General features: G+C 42.3%; 1 protein-coding gene across 2 annotated transcripts in view; it reads left to right on the top strand.

Annotated features, from left to right (window-relative positions):
• The first annotated feature begins 311 nt into the window (after positions 1 to 311).
• Positions 312 to 17,110, top strand: part of SLC7A8 (solute carrier family 7 member 8) — a 64,537-nt gene continuing 47,738 nt past the window's right edge. Inside the window, exons 1-2 of one of the 2 annotated variants that reach the window (XM_064292301.1) lie at positions 312 to 894; positions 1,160 to 1,348. In XM_064292301.1, coding sequence (XP_064148371.1) covers positions 1,198 to 1,348 — 151 coding nt within the window. In that variant the 5' untranslated portion in view covers positions 312 to 894; positions 1,160 to 1,197. Of the gene's footprint in view, positions 1,349 to 17,110 lie in introns of both variants that reach the window. The other variant, XM_003420986.4, reaches the window with a different exon arrangement.

The raw sequence follows: 17,110 nt of genomic DNA, 5'->3' as shown, positions 1-17,110 counted from the left end.
GCCGATGTTCCTATAACCTTCTCTTCTGTAGCCTCAAATGACCCAGAGTTAAAAATTTTAAAATACATCAGCTAGTTTATTTCTGTTGGTGTTCACAGTGTCTGCACAACTGTTCCTTGTTTATATAGCTCACAAATGCTGTATGACCTGTCACGCTATACTAGTTAATGAACTCTCCCAGAACCGTTGACATGGAAGGATTTTACTTCCACTTCGTTTCAAGGAGACGGATGTAGAAAGAGAGCCGATTACGGAAAGAAAGAATTGAAAATCTTTTCTCAGAGATCCGTGGGGCCGTGTGGTAATATTTAAATTGAAGGGGAGGGAGGAGACAGGACTGAGGATGGAGAGGAACCGGGGCGGTGGGGGCGGAGTCTAGTTTAGCAAATAAAAGCCCTCGATCAAAGGGAGGCACTTTCGTGTGTGGAGGAGGCACTCTCCTGTAATCCAGAGAGAGATGGGGCAGCCTGTGCCCTAAGGACGGCGATCCGAAGAAGGAAAACAAGGACGAGAAGACGGGCGAGAAATAAAAGGACACCAGGAAAGAGCGGAAGGCAGAAAGGGAAGGGAAAAGAAACCCACATCAGGTGGAAACAAGATCTAGAACAAACCGGTCGGGTCCACAGTTTGATTTTCTGAGAGAGAAGAAAGTACCTGAGGATTGCCTTTTTTTTTTTTTCCCCCCTTCAGCTAAAACTACTTTTATCCTCATTATAAAAGAAAAAGCTAAGGGGAGGTAAAGACAATCTCTGTCTTATTAGGAGGAGAGCTGAAGGGGAGTCAGGCTGCCTTCTCGATAGTCTGGAATAAGCCACTGCTGGGTACACAGAGCAGAACCATCCTGATTTCTGAAGATTTGCATCCCTTTCGGCAGAATTCCAGAGAGAGTAGCTGGTACAGTTCTATTTTTATATTTAAATATATATGTCTCTTATTTTCCTTTTTAATCACACTTTCCTTGTTTGTAAGCACCGGTGACAAGAAAGTGCCCATAGAGAGTAGTATTTTCAATTTCCCTTTTTTTTTTTTTTAATTTAAATCTGCTTGTATCTTCTTTAGAGGGTAGAAGTGGTCCTTATTGCAGAAAAGGGCATTTTAATTTGAAGGCTTTCTCTAAATATATTTACACTCACACACACGCACACACATGCTCTTTTAGAAAGATACCTTTTGGAGGTTGAAATCCTACTGAGAAAGATGGAAAAAGGAGCCAGGCAACGAAACAACACTGAAAAGAACCACCCAGGTGGGACTGACTCAGATGCCAGCTCCAAGACTGGTTCCGGAGGGGATGGAGTAGCCCTGAAGAAAGAGATCGGATTGGTCAGTGCTTGTGGTATCATTGTAGGTGAGTCCAATTCCTTTTCCCACTGACCATTCCTCCCCTTCTCTGGTGTTCCTATTGGGGGAACCTTAACACCTCTAAAGCACTATTTTTGCTTCCTACCCATTTAGAAAAGGATTGTCAGTCACGTTTGCTCTAACCTACCTGCGCTGGTCAAGGTCGAGAGGCATAGGAGTGGGCAAGTGATATATGTTATATATCAATTCCTCCAAGCCAACCTGAACAGTTCTGTCCAGTGTTCATAGGATGGAGCTGATAGGGTTCACAAGTTTGGCTGATGGTCAGCCTTGCCTGGGAGCTTGTTAAAAAATAGGGCTCTGGGTTCCACATTTAGAGGCTCTGATTCAGCAGGCGTGAGATGGGGGTGGTGGACTGAAATTTTTCACAAGCTCTCCTGCAGCCATCTCCTCAGCAGCCTGTGGGCTGGTTTTTGAGACGTATTTAATAGATGTTTTGTTGTTTCATGTTATGTGAAACCATGTTCCTAGAGGGTGTGTAATAATAAAAACAGCGACAACAGCAGTAATGATATTTTGCACTCCTATAGCTTTTTCCATCTTATACAGCACTTTAACCTTGTGAAGTAGATGTGACAGAGCTGTTTTTCTCATTTCATGTGTGAGGAAATCATGGAAGAACAGAGGAGACAGATTGTGCCTTTTTGTAGATGGATAGTTTATAGTCTCTCTGGTTGCCTGATAGAGTGAACCTGTCTCTTACTGCTCACAGAAACCCCGATGAGGTTCTCCAGAGGCACTGAGGGTAACTAGAAGGTGGAGTCAGAGGGGAACTAATAGGTAAAATGTGTGTTCTGACTGGGAGGTTCTGAAGCTGCAGCTCCTGAGTGTCCCTGAGACTGCCAGTACAGGCAGCCCTGAGCCCCCATACACTCTGCAGGACCTGTAAACCCATTGTCCTTGAGTCGATTCCGACTCATGGCAACCCCATGTGTTACAGAGTAGAACAGCTCCATAGAGTTTTCTTGGCTGTAATCTTTATGGAAGCAGTTCCCCAGGCCTTTCTTCCACAGAGCTGCTGGATGGGTTCAAGCTGCCAACCTTTAGGTGAGCAGCTGGTCGCAAAGCACTTGCACCACCCAGGCTCCTCTCTATAGGACAGAGGGGTTCCTAATACGGCCGCACCTCTAGACAGCACATCCTCCTCTTTCCAGAGAGGCCCTCGAGATGGGTAGTTGGTAGTAGCTCACTACAGCCCTCACTTCGGCAGAAGTGGCTAGCAGGGCAAGTTTTTTCTATATTGTGGTAGAGAGCTTTTTTTCCTTCTTCCCAGAGAAAGGGGCATGGGACTGTCAGGCTTGGATATGTTTCTGTGTTATCTCTCCAGAATTCCTATGTGAAGGCTGATTGTGTCCTGGTTCCCATGGGTCCGTTTCTCTGGGTGACACCATGTTTCAGGCAGTAGCACAGAGACTATTGGGCACCAGTGCAATAGTGACACTGGAGAACACCCTTGAAATCAAATAAAACCAGTCAAGGTATTTAGATAATCCTCTTCACCTCTGCACCCAGACTAACAATGATCATGTTATCTCCACTTTGTTTTCAAAATGGAATCTCATTTTATCTAATTCTCTGGCTCTGGGAGGCTTTTTAGGCATCTACAGTTATAAAAAAGGTAATATTATTTAAAAAATTTAGAGTCATGGTCTGAATCTCTTATTACTTCCCTTGTTTTCCCATCTCCTTTATTGCTTTTGCTCTAAAAAATGAGATCAGCAAAGTACTCAATATGTACAGCACATGCCAATTGGAAGTCTATAAATAACCCAGAAGCTGTTACCCCTTTCACCAGTTTGACTGATAGGATTAAATGTTTACCTCCCTTTGGGAAGGCTGTGATTCATACACAGATATACACGCCCACAGGCACACAAACACACTCAAACCTCCTTCCTCCTATCTCAGCCTTGCTCACCCATCCCAGCATATGTGCAGGTATTCAAGGTTAGAGGGCATTTTCCTATGTACTGAGGTTGTTTTTATCTCTTCCCTTAACAATTTTCAAAGACTGTGAAGAAATGGGGGTGTTTGGTATGATAAATATGATTTCAGTTAGGTGAATGTTACTTCTGATTTGTCCATGTCATGGACTGAATTATGTCCCCCCAAAATATGTGTCAACTTGGTTAGGCCATGGTTCCCAGTATTGTGTGGTTGTCCTTCATTTTGTGATTGATATAATTTTCCTATATGTTGTAAATCCCAATCTCTGCCTGTGGTTAATGAGACAAGATTGGATTATGCTGAAAAGGATTGGGGAGGGATGTAACACCCTTACTCAGGTCACATCCCTGATCCAATGTAAAGGGAGTTTCCCTGGGGTGTGATCTGCACCGCCTTTTATCTTACAAGGGATAAAAGGAAAGGGAAGTGACCAGAGAGGGGGGACCTTATACCACCAAGAAAGCAGCACCAGGAGCAGAGTTCATTCTTTGGACCTGAGGTTCCTGCATGGAGAAGCTTCTAATCCAGCAGATTGATGACAAGGGCCTTCTTCCAGAGCTAACAGAAAGAGAAAGCCTTCCCCTGGAGCTGACACCCTGAATTCAGATTTCTAGCTTACTAGACTGTAAGAGAATAAATTTCTCTTTGTTAAAGCCATCTACTTGTGGTATTTCTGTTATAGCAGCACTAGATAACCAAGATAGACCATAACCTCATGATAGGCACTTCACTGTAAGAGTAGTCCTAAAACTCCCCATGGTGGCATTACACTAACAAGAATAACAACCCTGGTGTTCTATGGTGAAAAGAAATCCCAGAGATCCCAAATATGTGATTTCAGAGAAATCAGGATATTTTTCCTAACTGTGAGAATCCTTGTAGAGATGAGATACAATATTCTGCCTCCATTTAAGCTAGAGTGAAATACAAATTTTCTCCTCTAGGATAAGGGGGCAAAATCCTCTTTGCTTCCTCTCCTGCATGGCTGTTCAGTTGCAGATGTGCTCATCCTCCACTGCCTTGTCCTCTTGTAGAGAGGTTTTCAAGTGGATGATAGTGTTTCAAGTTTTTTCAGGACCAAACACAAAAATATAAATGGCATTTTCTATGCAGAAGTAAATAATCTGGTATTCAGACCAGTCTGAAGAAGGAGGACAACGCTGTGGAAGAAGAATTAAAAGACAAAAACAGAAAAGAAATTTCCTAAGTCAATCAGGTGATGAAGTACGGGAAAGTAGCATTTGACCCAAGTCTATCTATCTCATACTCAGTTGACTTAGACTTAAACTGTATGTTTCATAAAAGCTCACAAAATCTAAGATCTATTCATTCACAGTCATCATTGATTATCTAAAGTAGGAATAACAGAATGGCAGGTATTATGTGAATATAAAACTAACAGAGGACTCATGCCCTAGAGTTACTTATAGTATGTGGGGAGATGAGGTTCAGATACATTAAACAGAGAACACAGAAAATTAATGATGTGGTTTAGTTGTGTAAGAGCGGAAGGAGGACAACGTTAGGTAAAACGGTAGAAAGCACAAGGAAAGAGCGATTCTCATCAAGAACTAGATTGAGAATCATCTTGAAGGAGGTGAGGGGAAATGGAGTGGAGAAAATGACTCTGGGAGATTTTGAAGGTAAAAAGGTGATGACTAAACGACTATTTCCTCGAGCAAAAGCTGTGTCTTATATGTCTTTGAATCCTTAGTGTGTCATGGAATGCCTAACATGGAACAGTTACTCAAATGATTATTGAATTTAATTTACTTCTTGGAAAAAAGTGTGAAGACAGTAGTCTTAAGAAGCATTTATCTACAGGGCTGCTGGGAACTTACCTTGAAAATCTTTAAACTAGGAATAAGTTCATCAACCTGGGCAATTAGGTCGGCCCATTTAAATTTTTTTTTTTTTAATAATTTTTATTGTGCTGTAAGTGAAAGTTTACAAATTAAGTCAGTCTCTCACACAAAAACGCATATACACCTTGCTGCACACTCCCAATTACTCTCCCCCTAATGAGACAGCCCGCTCTCTCCCTCCACTCTCGCTTTTCGTGTCCATTTCACCAGCTTCTAACCCCCTCCACCCTCTCATCTCCCCTCCAGGCAGGAGATGCCAACATAGTCTCAAGTGTCCACCTGATCCAAGAAGCTCACTCCTCACCAGCATCCCTCTCCAACCCATTGTCCAGCCCAATCCATGTCTGAAGAGTTGGCTTCGGGACTGGTTCCTCTCCTGGGCCAACAAAAGGTCTGGGGGCCATGACCACTGGGGTCCTTCCAGTCTCAGTCAGACCATTAAGTCTGGTCTTATGAGAATTTGGGGTCTGCGTCCCACTGCCCTCCTGCTCCCTCAGGGGTTCTGTGTTGTGTTCCCTGTCAGGGCAGTCATCGGTTGTAGCTGGGCACCATCTAGTTCTTCTGGTCTCAGGATGACGTAGTCCTGGTTCATGTGGCCCTTTCTGTCTCTTGGGCTCGTAATCATCTTGTGTCCTTGGTGTTCTTCATTCTCCTTTGATCCAGGTGGGTTGAGACTAATTGATGCATCTTAGATGGCTGCTTGCTAGCGTTTAAGACCCCAGACGCCACTCTTCAACGTGGGATGCAGAATGTTTTCATAATAGATTTTATTATGCCAGTTAACTTAGATGTCCCCTGAAACCATGGTCCGCAGACCCCTGCCCCTGCTACACTGGCCTTCGAGGCATTCAGTTTATTCAGGAAACTTCTTTGCTTTTGGTTTAGTCCAATTGTGCTGACCTCCCCTGTATTGTGTGCTGTCTTTCCCTTAGCCTAAAGTAGTTCTTATCTACTATCTAATTAGTGAATACCCCTCTCCTACCCTCCCTCCCTCCCTCCCCCCCCATCACCACAAAAGTATGTTTTCTTCTCAGTTTAAACTATTTCTCAAGTTCTTATAATAGTGGTCTTATATAATATTTGTCCTTTTGCAACTGACTAATTTCACTCAGCGTAATGCCTTCCAGGTTCCTCCATGTTATGAAATGTTTCACAGACTCCTCACTGTTCTTTATTGATGCGTAGTATTCCACTGTGTGAATATACCATAATTTATCTATCCATTCATCCGTTGATGGGCACCCTGGTTGCTTCCAAGTTTTTGCTATTGTAAACAGTGCTGCAATAAACATGGGTGTGCATATATCTGTTCGTGTAAAGGCTCTTATTTCTCTAGGATGTATTCCAAGGAATGGGATTGCTGGATCATATGGTAGTTCTATTTCTAACCCATTTTAATTTTTAATATCACCCTTGCCCTAACCTAACCAGGCTATTGCTCTCCACATATTTGACTAAGGAAACTTGTTGCCAGCAAATGAACTTAGATTTCACCATGAATGTGGAGTCTCCCCAAAGTCTAAGGAGAGTGTCAAGGAACAACAAAATTCATTTATTCATGATACCAAACCTACTGTTACTAGCTATCATTATTAAGCCCGTACTATATGGTTTTTTTTATATGGCAGGCGGAATCCCTGGGGGTACAAAAGGTTAACGTGTTCGTCTGCTAACCAAAAGGTTGGAGTTTACCCAGAAGTGCCTCAGAAGGAAGGCCTGGGAATCTACTTCTGAAAAGTCAGCCATTGAAAACCCTATGGAGCACAGTTCTACTCTGACACTCATAGGATCACCATAAGTGGAAATCAATGCAATTACAGCTGCTGGTGGTGGTAGTACTGGTGGTGAATATGCCAGTCGAAACATCTATCTTATTTATTCCTCACAATAACCATACATGGTAGACACTTATTATCCTTCCTTCCAGATAAAGAAATAGAAGCTCCGAAGGATGAATAACTTGCCTAAAGTCAGATTGCTAGGAAGTATTGGAGCCAGGATTCAAACTCAGTTTGTATCAATGCTGAATCAAGCTCTCAAGGCTTATTCACTACTATTTCTATTTTTATGTCCTAAAAGCCCCCTCTTTTTCTTTAGAATGTAGGCAGCTATCCTTATTTGTAATTATAGATGAAGCAATTAGTGTTGTGTTCTCAGTGAAGAAGTGCCCTGGTATAAGGGAATGCTGAGCAGTCTCCTAGAGTAGAAGAAGGTAATGTTCCCCATGCAGTTGCAGGGAGACTTGTGGTGAGCCTGAGGCACATTGGCTTGGCTGTCACAGGATCTGGCCAGCTCAGGCCATGCTCCCACTTGCTGTTCTACTAGCTATCATTATTAAACGCACACCTTTCCTTTATGGCCCATGTTCTCCCAGCCATGTTAGAGGCACCCACAGAGTTCCTGGCTATTTAGGTCACTTTATACCAGTTACACAGTTAACTACTGTGGGGTAAAGAATTTAACTTAACCCAAAGAATTTGATCTTTGTCTTTGGTTCCTGAGCGGTAACCTCTTCCCAGTGATTGAAGTGTCTTTGATGAGGCTTCCAGACCACAGCTGAGGGTTTATGCTAATGAGGTGTCTCCAGGACCCTCTGGGTGATATCAGCTGACCTGGGAGGAGACATGATTCTATTAATCATGGCTACATAGTGAGGCCCCCACGTGTCTGTCAGTTTGTTGTACTGTGGGGGCTTGTGTGTTGCTGTGATGCTAGGAGCTATGCCACCGGTATTCAGATACCAGCAGGGTCACCCATGGAGGACAGGTTTCAGCTGAGCTTCCAGACTAAGACAGACTAGGAAGAAGGACCCGGCAGTCTACTTCTGAAAAGCATTAGCCAGTGAAAACCTTATGAATAGCAGTGGAACATTGTCTGATGTAGTGCTGGAAGATGAGCCCCCCAGGTTGGAAGGCACTCAAAAGATGACTGGGGAAGAGCTGCCTCCTCAAAGTAGAGTCGACCTTAATGACGTGGATGGGGTAAAGCTTTTGGAACCTTCATTTGCGGATGCGGCACGACTCAAAATGAGACAAAACAGCTTTAAACATTCACTAATAATCGGAACCTGGAATGTACGATGTATGAATCTAGGAAAATTGGAAATCATCAAAAATGAAATGGAATGCATAAACATCAATATCCTAGGCATTAGTGAGCTGAAATGGACTGGTACTGGCCATTTTGAATCGGACAATCATATAGTCCACTATGCTGGGAATGACAACTTGAAAAGGAATGGTGTTGCATTCATTGTCAAAAAGAACATTTCAAGATCTATCCTGAAGTACAACACTGTCAGTGATAGGATAATATCCATACGCCTACAAGGAAGACCAGTTAATACGACTATTATTCAAATTTATGCACCAACCACTAGGGCCAAAGATGAAGAAATAGAAGATTTTTATCAGCTGCTGCAGTCTGAAATTGATCAAACATGCAATCAAGATGCATTGATAATTACTGGTGATTGGAATGCAAAAGTTGGAAACAAAGAAGAAGGACCAGTAGTTGGACGATATGGCCTTGGTGATAGAAACAATGCCGGAGATCGAATGATAGAATTTTGCAAGACCAACGACTTCTTCATTGCAAATACCTTCTTTCACCAACATAAATGGCGACTATACACATGGACCTCGCCAGATGGAATACACAGAAATCAAATTGACTACATCTGTGGAAAGAGATGATGGAAAAGCTCAATATCATCAGTCAGAACAAGGCCAGGGGCCGACTGTGGAACAGACCATCCATTGCTCATATGCAAGTTCAAGCTGAAACTGAAGAAAATCAGAGCAAGTCCACGAGCGCCAAAATATGACCTTGAGTTTATCCCACCTGAATTTAGAGGCCATCTGAAGAATAGATTTGACGCATTGAACACTAGTGACCGAAGACTGGACGAGTTGTGGAATGACATCAAGGACATCATCCATGAAGAAAACAAGAGGTCACTGAAAAGGCAGGAAAGAAAGAAAAGACCAAGATGGATGTCAGAGGAGACTCTGAAACTTGCTCTTGAGCGTCAAGCAGCTAAAGCAAAAGGAAGAATTGATGAAGTGAAAGAACCGAACAGAAGATTTCAAAGGGCCTCTCGAGAAGACAAAGTAAAGTATTATAATGACATGTGCAAAGAGCTGGAGATGGAAAACCAAAAGGGAAGAACACGCTCGGTGTTTCTCAAGCTGAAAGAACTGAAGAAAAAATTCAAGCCTCCAGTTGCAATAGTGAAGGATTCCATGGGGAAAATATTAAACGACACAGGAAGCATCAAAAGAAGATGGAAGGAATACACAGAGTCATTATACCAAAAAGAATTAGTCGATGTTCAACCATTTCAAGAGGTGGCATATGATCAGGAACCGATGGTACTGAAGGAAGAAGTCTAAGCTGCTCTGAAGGCACTGGCGAAAAACAAGGCTCCAGGAATTGATGGAATATCAATTGAGATGTTTCAGCAAGCAGATGCAGCACTGGAGGTGCTCACTCGCCTATGCCAAGAAATATGGAAGACAGCTTCCTGGCCAACTGACTGGAAGAGATCCATATTTATGCCTATTCCCAAGAAACGTGATCCAACCTAATGTGGAAATTATAGAACAATATCATTAATATCACATGCAAGCAAAATTTTGCTGAAGATCATTCAAAAACGGCTGCACCAGTATATCAACAGGGAAATGCCAGAAATTCAGGCTGGATTCAGAAGAGGACATGGAACCAGGGATATCATTGCTGTTGTCAGATGGATCCTGGCTGAAAGCAGAGAATACCAGAAGGATGTTTACCTCTGTTTTATTGACTATGCAAAGGCATTTGACTGTGTGGATCATAACAAACTATGGATAACACTGCGAAGAATGGGAATTCCAGAACACTTAATTGTGCTCATGAGGAACCTTCACATAGATCAAGAGGCAGTTGTTCGGACAGAACAAGGGGATACTGATTGGTTTAAAGTCAGGAACGGTATGCGTCAGGATTGTATTCTTTCACCATGCCTATTTAATCTGTATGCTGAACAAATAATACGAGAAGCTGGACTATATGAAGAAGAACAGGTCATCAGGATTGCAGGAAGACTCATTAACAACCTGCGCTATGCAGATGACACAACCTGGCTTGCTGAAAGTGAGGAGGACTTGAAGCACTTACTAATGAAGATCAAAGATCACAGCCTTCAGTATGGATTACACCTTAACCTAAAGAAAACAAAAATCCTCACAACTGGACCAATGAGCAACATCATGATAAATGGAGAAAAGATTGAAGTTGTCAAGGATTTCTTTTTACTTGGATCCACAATCAACAGCCATGGAAGCAGCAGTCAAGAAATCAAAAGACGCATTGCATTAGGTAAATCTGCTGCAAAGAACCTCTTCGAAGTGTTGCAGAGCAAAGATGTCACCCTGAAGACTAAGGTGCGCCTGACCCAAGCCATGGTATTTTCAATCACATCATATGCATGTGAAAGCTGGACAATGAATAAAGAAGACCAAAGAAGAATTGACGCCTTTGAATTGTGGTGTTGGTGAAGAATATTGACTATACCATGGACTGCCAAAAGAACGAACAAATCAGTTTTGGAAGAACTGCGGCCAGAATGCTCCTTAGAGTAAAGAATGGCGAGACTGCGTCTTACATACTTTGGACATGTTGTCAGGAGGGATCAGTCCCTGGAGAAGGACATCTTGCCTAGCAGAGTACAGGGTCAGCAGAAAAGAGGAAGACCCTCAATGAGGTAGATTGACACGGTGGCTGCAACAATGAGGTCAAGCATAACAATGATTGTAAGGATGGCACAGGACCGGGCAGTGTTTTATTCTGTTGTGCATAGGGTCGCTATGAGTCGGAACCGACTCGACAGCACCTAACAACAACAACACAGCGAGGCCCTAATAAAGGCTCTGAACACAGAAGCTCCTTGGGCTTCCTGGTTGGTGAAAGATACAGATGCATGTGGGAGGGTAGTAGTAAGTCCCTTTTCCAGACATGGAAGCTCTATATTGGGAATCCTGCCAGACCTCACCCTACACATCTCTTCATTTGTATCCTTTTTGCTATAATAAAACTGTAATTGTAAAGATAGCACTTTTGTTGAGTTCTATGAATTATTTAGTGAATTCTTGAACCTGAGGAAGTAGTGGGAGCCGGCAGGTCATAAGTAGGGGACTCTGTGGGCCCCTGAGCTTATATGACTGATGTTCTGAGTGGGCAGAGGGTACCCCCAAATTCGTGGCCAGAAGGGCAGAAGTGAGGGTGCCTTGGGGGCTCCCAAGCTTGTAGCTGATGTTTGAAGTCTTGGGTAGACCTGGCAGTCTGAAGGATTGTACTCTTTAATTTGGTGACCCAGTTATCTTCCACTTTGAATTTTCTGTTGCTATCATGTGTTTTCATTAATGGAAGCATGCTTAATCATTGAGTATGTCTGAATTTAAAAAAAAAAAAAAATTTTTTTTTTTTTTTTAGTATGGATTTCTTTCCCCCTCCCACAAGCCTACCCTAAGTGTTTAGTGGTACATATGAAGCACCATTAATTATACCCAAGAGTCCCTACCAGGGTCTATTGGTACATATGTGTAACAAATAAATATTTTCAAAATTTCTATTTTTCTTACCAAAATTTCAGACACTTCATACAATACCCTGTAAAAACAGTAATTTGTGGTACACACCTGTTTCTCCAGTTTCAAACAGTCATAAAGGCCCCTGCCTTGTGGCAGCATGTGCTGTCACTGGTACAGCAGCTTCCTGATAAGCCCCAGAGGCTGAAAAAAAACTCATGGTCACTATATGTACTGCTGGGCACGAAAGGATTAACTTGCAAGGTCTGATCTAGCTCCGGGTGGTTAGGATCAGAGGAAGAAGTGCTGTGTGTGCAGGTAGTGTCAGAACAGAAGTGGAACAGAGGGGAGCTGAATTAAATTGAATAAATTTGTAATGACTCAATTCCCCCAACCCACAAGTATGTACCCAGAATCTAGGTCTAAAGACAAACAGGCATGCTGCAGACCCTAAAGAAAAATGTTCATAATTTGTCAGACCTTTTTGTTTGCAGCACAATGTGTGTTTCATGGGTGAACTTGGTATATTTGCTACAGGGCAATACTGGATGCAGGTCTAGCTACTAAACCACTGTCTCCCAACAAATCAGATTTTTAAAAAATAGTACTTACTGAGCTCTTCCTAAATGCCAGTTCCTGTGCCGTAAGCTCTTTTTTTTTTTTTGTCTGGAGATGATGTTTAATCAGTGTTAGGTGCTGTTATATAACTACTGCTGGTATTAGTAAACTAATCAGGACACAAATATATACCAAAGTGAGACAGCATGGTATAAAGAATGTGGGCTTTGGTAAATCAGTGTTTGAATCCTAACAATAATTTACAATCTATATATCCTTGGGTGAGTTACTTAATTTCTCTCACTCTCCATGTCCTGGGGTATAAATGGAAATATTTGCACTTTCAGGGTCAAATGAGATGGTGGATGAGAGAGACCCCAGCATAGTGCTTGCTGTAGAGATCCCACATTTAGGGTAGCCCTGGATTTAGCCCCACTTCCCCTCCTCCTCCCCTTCTGAGTGGTGGGTCTGAGGTTCCTAACATGGATCTGGCCAAAGAGCTGAGCAGAGGGGTAGGATTCTGACCCAAGGAACAAGACCATTGATGCTTTAAGGCTAAAAGGGTATCAGAGTTATACAGCCACAGTAGTCAAAACAGCCTGGTACTGGTACAACAACAGGCACATAGACCAATGGAACAGAATTGAGAACCCAGATATAAATCCATCCACATATGAGCAGCTGATATTTGACAAAGGCCCACTGTCAGTTAATTGGGGAAAAGATAGTCTTTTTAACAAATGGTGCTGGCATAACTGGATATCCATTTGCAAAAAAATGAAACAGGACCCATACCTCACACCAAGCACAAAAACTAACTCCAAGTGGATCAAAGACCTAAACATAAAGACTAAAACGATAAAGATCATGGAAGAAATAATAGGGACAACCCTAGGAGCCCTAATACAAGGCATAAACAGAATACAAAACATTACCAAAAATGACGAAGAGAAATCCGATAACTGGGAGCTCCTAAAAATCAAACACCTATGCTTATCTAAAGACTTTACCAAAAGAGTAAAAAGACCACCTACAGACTGGGAAAGAATTTTCAGCTATGACATCTCTGACCAGCGCCTGATCTCTAAAATCTATATGATTCTGTCAAAACTCAACCACAAAAAGATGAACAACCCAATCAAGAAGTGGGCAAAGGATATGAACACACACTTCACTAAAGAAGATATTCAGGCAGCTAACAGATACATGAGAAAATGCTCTCAATCATTAGCCATTAGAGAAATGCAAATTAAAACTACGATGAGATTCCATCTCACTCCAACAAGGCTGGCATTAATCCAAAAAACACAAAATAATAAATGTTGGAGAGGCTGCGGAGAGATTGGAACTCTTATACACTGCTGGTGGGAATGTCAAATGGTACAACCACTTTGGAAATCTATCTGGCGTTATCTTAAACAGTTAGAAATAGAACTACCATACAACCCAGAAATCCCACTCCTCGGAATATATCCTAGAGAAATAAGAGCCTTCACACAGATATATGCACACCCATGTTTATTGCAGCTCTGTTTACAACAGCAAAAAGCTGGAAGCAACCAAGGTGTCCATCAACGGATGAATGGTTAAATAAATTGTGGTATATTTACACAATGGAATACTACGCATCGATAAAGAACAGTGACGAATCTGTGAAACATTTCATAACATGGAGGAACCTGGAAGGCATTATGCTGAGCGAAATTAGTCAGAAGCAAAAGGACAAATATTGTATAAGACCACTATTATAAGATCTTGAGAAATAGTATAAACTGAGAAGAACACATACTTTTGTGGTTACGAGGAGGGGGGAGGGGAGGGAGGGAGGGTGGGAGAGGGTTATTTACTGATTAATTAGTAGATAAGAACTACTTTAGGTGAAGGGAAGGACAATACTCAATACATGGAAGGTCAGCTCAACTTGACTGGACCAAAAGCAAAGAAGTTTCCAGGATAAACTGAATGCTTCGAAGGTCAGCGGAGCAAGGGAGGGGGTTTGGGGACTATGGCTTAAGGGGACTTCTAAGTCAATTGGCAAAATAATACTACTATGAAAACATTCTGCATCCCACTTTGAAATGTGACGTCTGGGGTCTTAAATGCTAACAAGCGGCCATCTAAGATGCATCAATCAGTCTCAACCCACCTGGATCAAAGGAGAATGAAGAACACCAAGGTCACACGACTACTATGAGCCCAAGAGACAGAAAGGGCCACATGAACCAGAGACCTACATCATCCTGAGACCAGAAGAACTAGATGGTGCCCGGCAACAACCGATGACTGCCCTGACAGGGAGCACGACAGAGAACCCCTGAGGGAGCAGGAGATCAGTGGGATGCAGACCCCAAATTCTCATAAAAAGACCAGACTTAATGGTCTGACTGAGACTAGAGGAATCCTGGTGGTCATGGTCCCCAAACCTTCTGTTGGCCCAGAACTGGAACCATTCCCAAAGACAACTCATCAGACATGGAAGGGACTGGACAGTGGGTAGGAGAGAGATGCTGATGAAGAGTGAGCTATTTGTATCAGGTGGACACTCAAGACTGTGTTGGCATCTCCTGTCTGGAGGGGGGATGGGAGGATAGAGAGAGTTGGAAGCTGGCAAAATTGTCACGAAAGGAGAGACTGGAAGGGCTGACTCATTAGGGGGAGAGCAAGTGGGAATACGGAGTAAGATGTATATAAACTTATATGTGACAGTCTGACTTGATTTGTAAACGTTTACTTGAAGCTCGATAAAAGTTAAAAAAAAAAAGGTATCAGAGGTATTAGTGAGTTTTATGGATCGAATGTTATCCCCCACAAAATATGTGTTGAAATACTGACCTGTGGATATAATGTCATTTGGGAATAGAGGTTTTCTTTGTTGTGTTAATTAAGCTGTATCAGTATAGGGTATATCTTTTTTTAATTTATTTTTTGTTGTTGTTGAAAATATGCTCAGCAGAACATGCACCAGTTCAACAATTTCTACATGTACAATTCAGTGACACTGATTATATTCTTCAAGTTGTGCCACCATCTCAAATTTGCAAATTGTTCCTTCCCCGTTAACATAAACTCACTGCCCCGTAAGTTTCCTGTCTAATCTTTCAAGTTGCTGTTGTCAATTTGATCCCCTATAGATACTTCTTAAAAGAGTACAACACAGCCTGTGCTATAAGCTGTTTATATATATTGTCTTATTTGGTCCTGACAACAATCCTATGGAAGCAGATATTATAATTATCTCTCATGTGAGATAATTGAGTCACAGAGCCATTAGGTAATTTGCCCAGGGTTCATGGCTAACAACTGAGATGATATGAGTTCACACTAAAGCCCTTGACCATTCCCCATCCACAGTTCTTCTGTATCCATGGGTTTCACATCTACAGATTCAACCAATTGCAGATAGAAAATATTTGGGGGAAAAAATAAAGTTCCAAAGGGCAAAACTTGAATTTGCTCTGTGCCGAGCACTACGCTGAATATGTGTAAATGAAGTGATGTGGAGGCATCCCCTGCTGTAGCCTCCCGCCATTTCACAGACCCTCAGCCTCTCTCCAGCAGAGGCAGTCGTTCAAACAGAAGGAAGGGATACTGCGTGGTTTCAAATCAGGAAAGATGTGTGTCGAGGCTGTATCCTTTCACCATACTTATTCATTGTGCATGCTGAACAAATAACAATAACAACAACAACAACAAGGGATGGCTGGCTAGCTCTGTAAAGCACTACAGCTTCAAGAACTTCAAGATGACAGGCAAATCGACATTGGCTGATGCCTAGGCCACGTCAGCGTTCCCACGAGAGCTCAAGAAACTCAGATAAGAGAAGGCTACCTTCCAGAGCAAATCTACAATTGTGATGAAAAAACTATTTATGTAACATTTATTAGGTATTAAATGTATTAGGTATTATAAGTAATCTAGAGATTTAAAGTATACGGGAGGATGTGTATACGTTACATGCAAATACTATGCCATTTTACATACAGGACTTGAGCATCTGAGGGTTTTGGTATCTGTGTGGAGTCCTGGAGCCAAACCCCCAGGGGATACCAAGGGATGACTGTAATTGTTAACCATGAGAGGAGAGGGAGGAAGGCTGGTGTGTATTGTGTGGTGGAGGGGCAGCACATGGAGGAAGATAACACTGAGATTGGTGTCTGGAAAGGCCATGGATGTCTTGATACTGAAAAAATGGGGAAAACTTATTATTATTTTTTTTTAGGATATCCATCAACAGAGAAGTGTGACTGTAAGCGCGTGTGTGTGTATGTGCGCACATGTGTTGTGTGCCGTAGAGTCAATTCTAACTCATAGCGACTGTATGACAGAGTAGAACTGCCCCGTAGGGTTTCCCAGGCTGTAATCTTTACAGGAGCAGATCACCAGGCCTTTTCTCCTGTGGAGCCGCTGGTGGGCTCAAACCACTGACCTTCTGTTTAGCAGATGAGCACTTAACCATTGTGCCACTAGGGTATAACTGTACTGAAATGGTATTGGGTGAATATAGGACACTCAGATCAAAACATTTTCAGGCCCATGTGGTCTACACCAATTTAGTGTCTCAACATGATGTATTAGCTTCTAATCCCCAAAATGTCTATATGACATTGACCAGAGGGGAGTGTGAAAATTGCTTCTTGAGTTTGTACTGCAACTTTTTTTAAAAACATGGAGAGATTACGATTTGGTTCGTTCAGGATGAAAATACATTTAAATAAAACCCTCGCTGTTCTCAAAGAAAACTCTGAAACGGAAGCCACCCATGAGGCTTGTCAAAACAAACATATCTTGGTGAGTAGAAAAAGGCTATAC

The sequence above is a fragment of the Loxodonta africana genome, chromosome 10 (assembly GCF_030014295.1).
Source record: "Loxodonta africana isolate mLoxAfr1 chromosome 10, mLoxAfr1.hap2, whole genome shotgun sequence".
Lineage (NCBI taxonomy): Eukaryota > Metazoa > Chordata > Mammalia > Proboscidea > Elephantidae > Loxodonta > Loxodonta africana.
The sequence above is the reverse complement of the archived record's forward strand: the minus strand, read 5'-3'. Positions and strand labels throughout refer to the sequence as shown.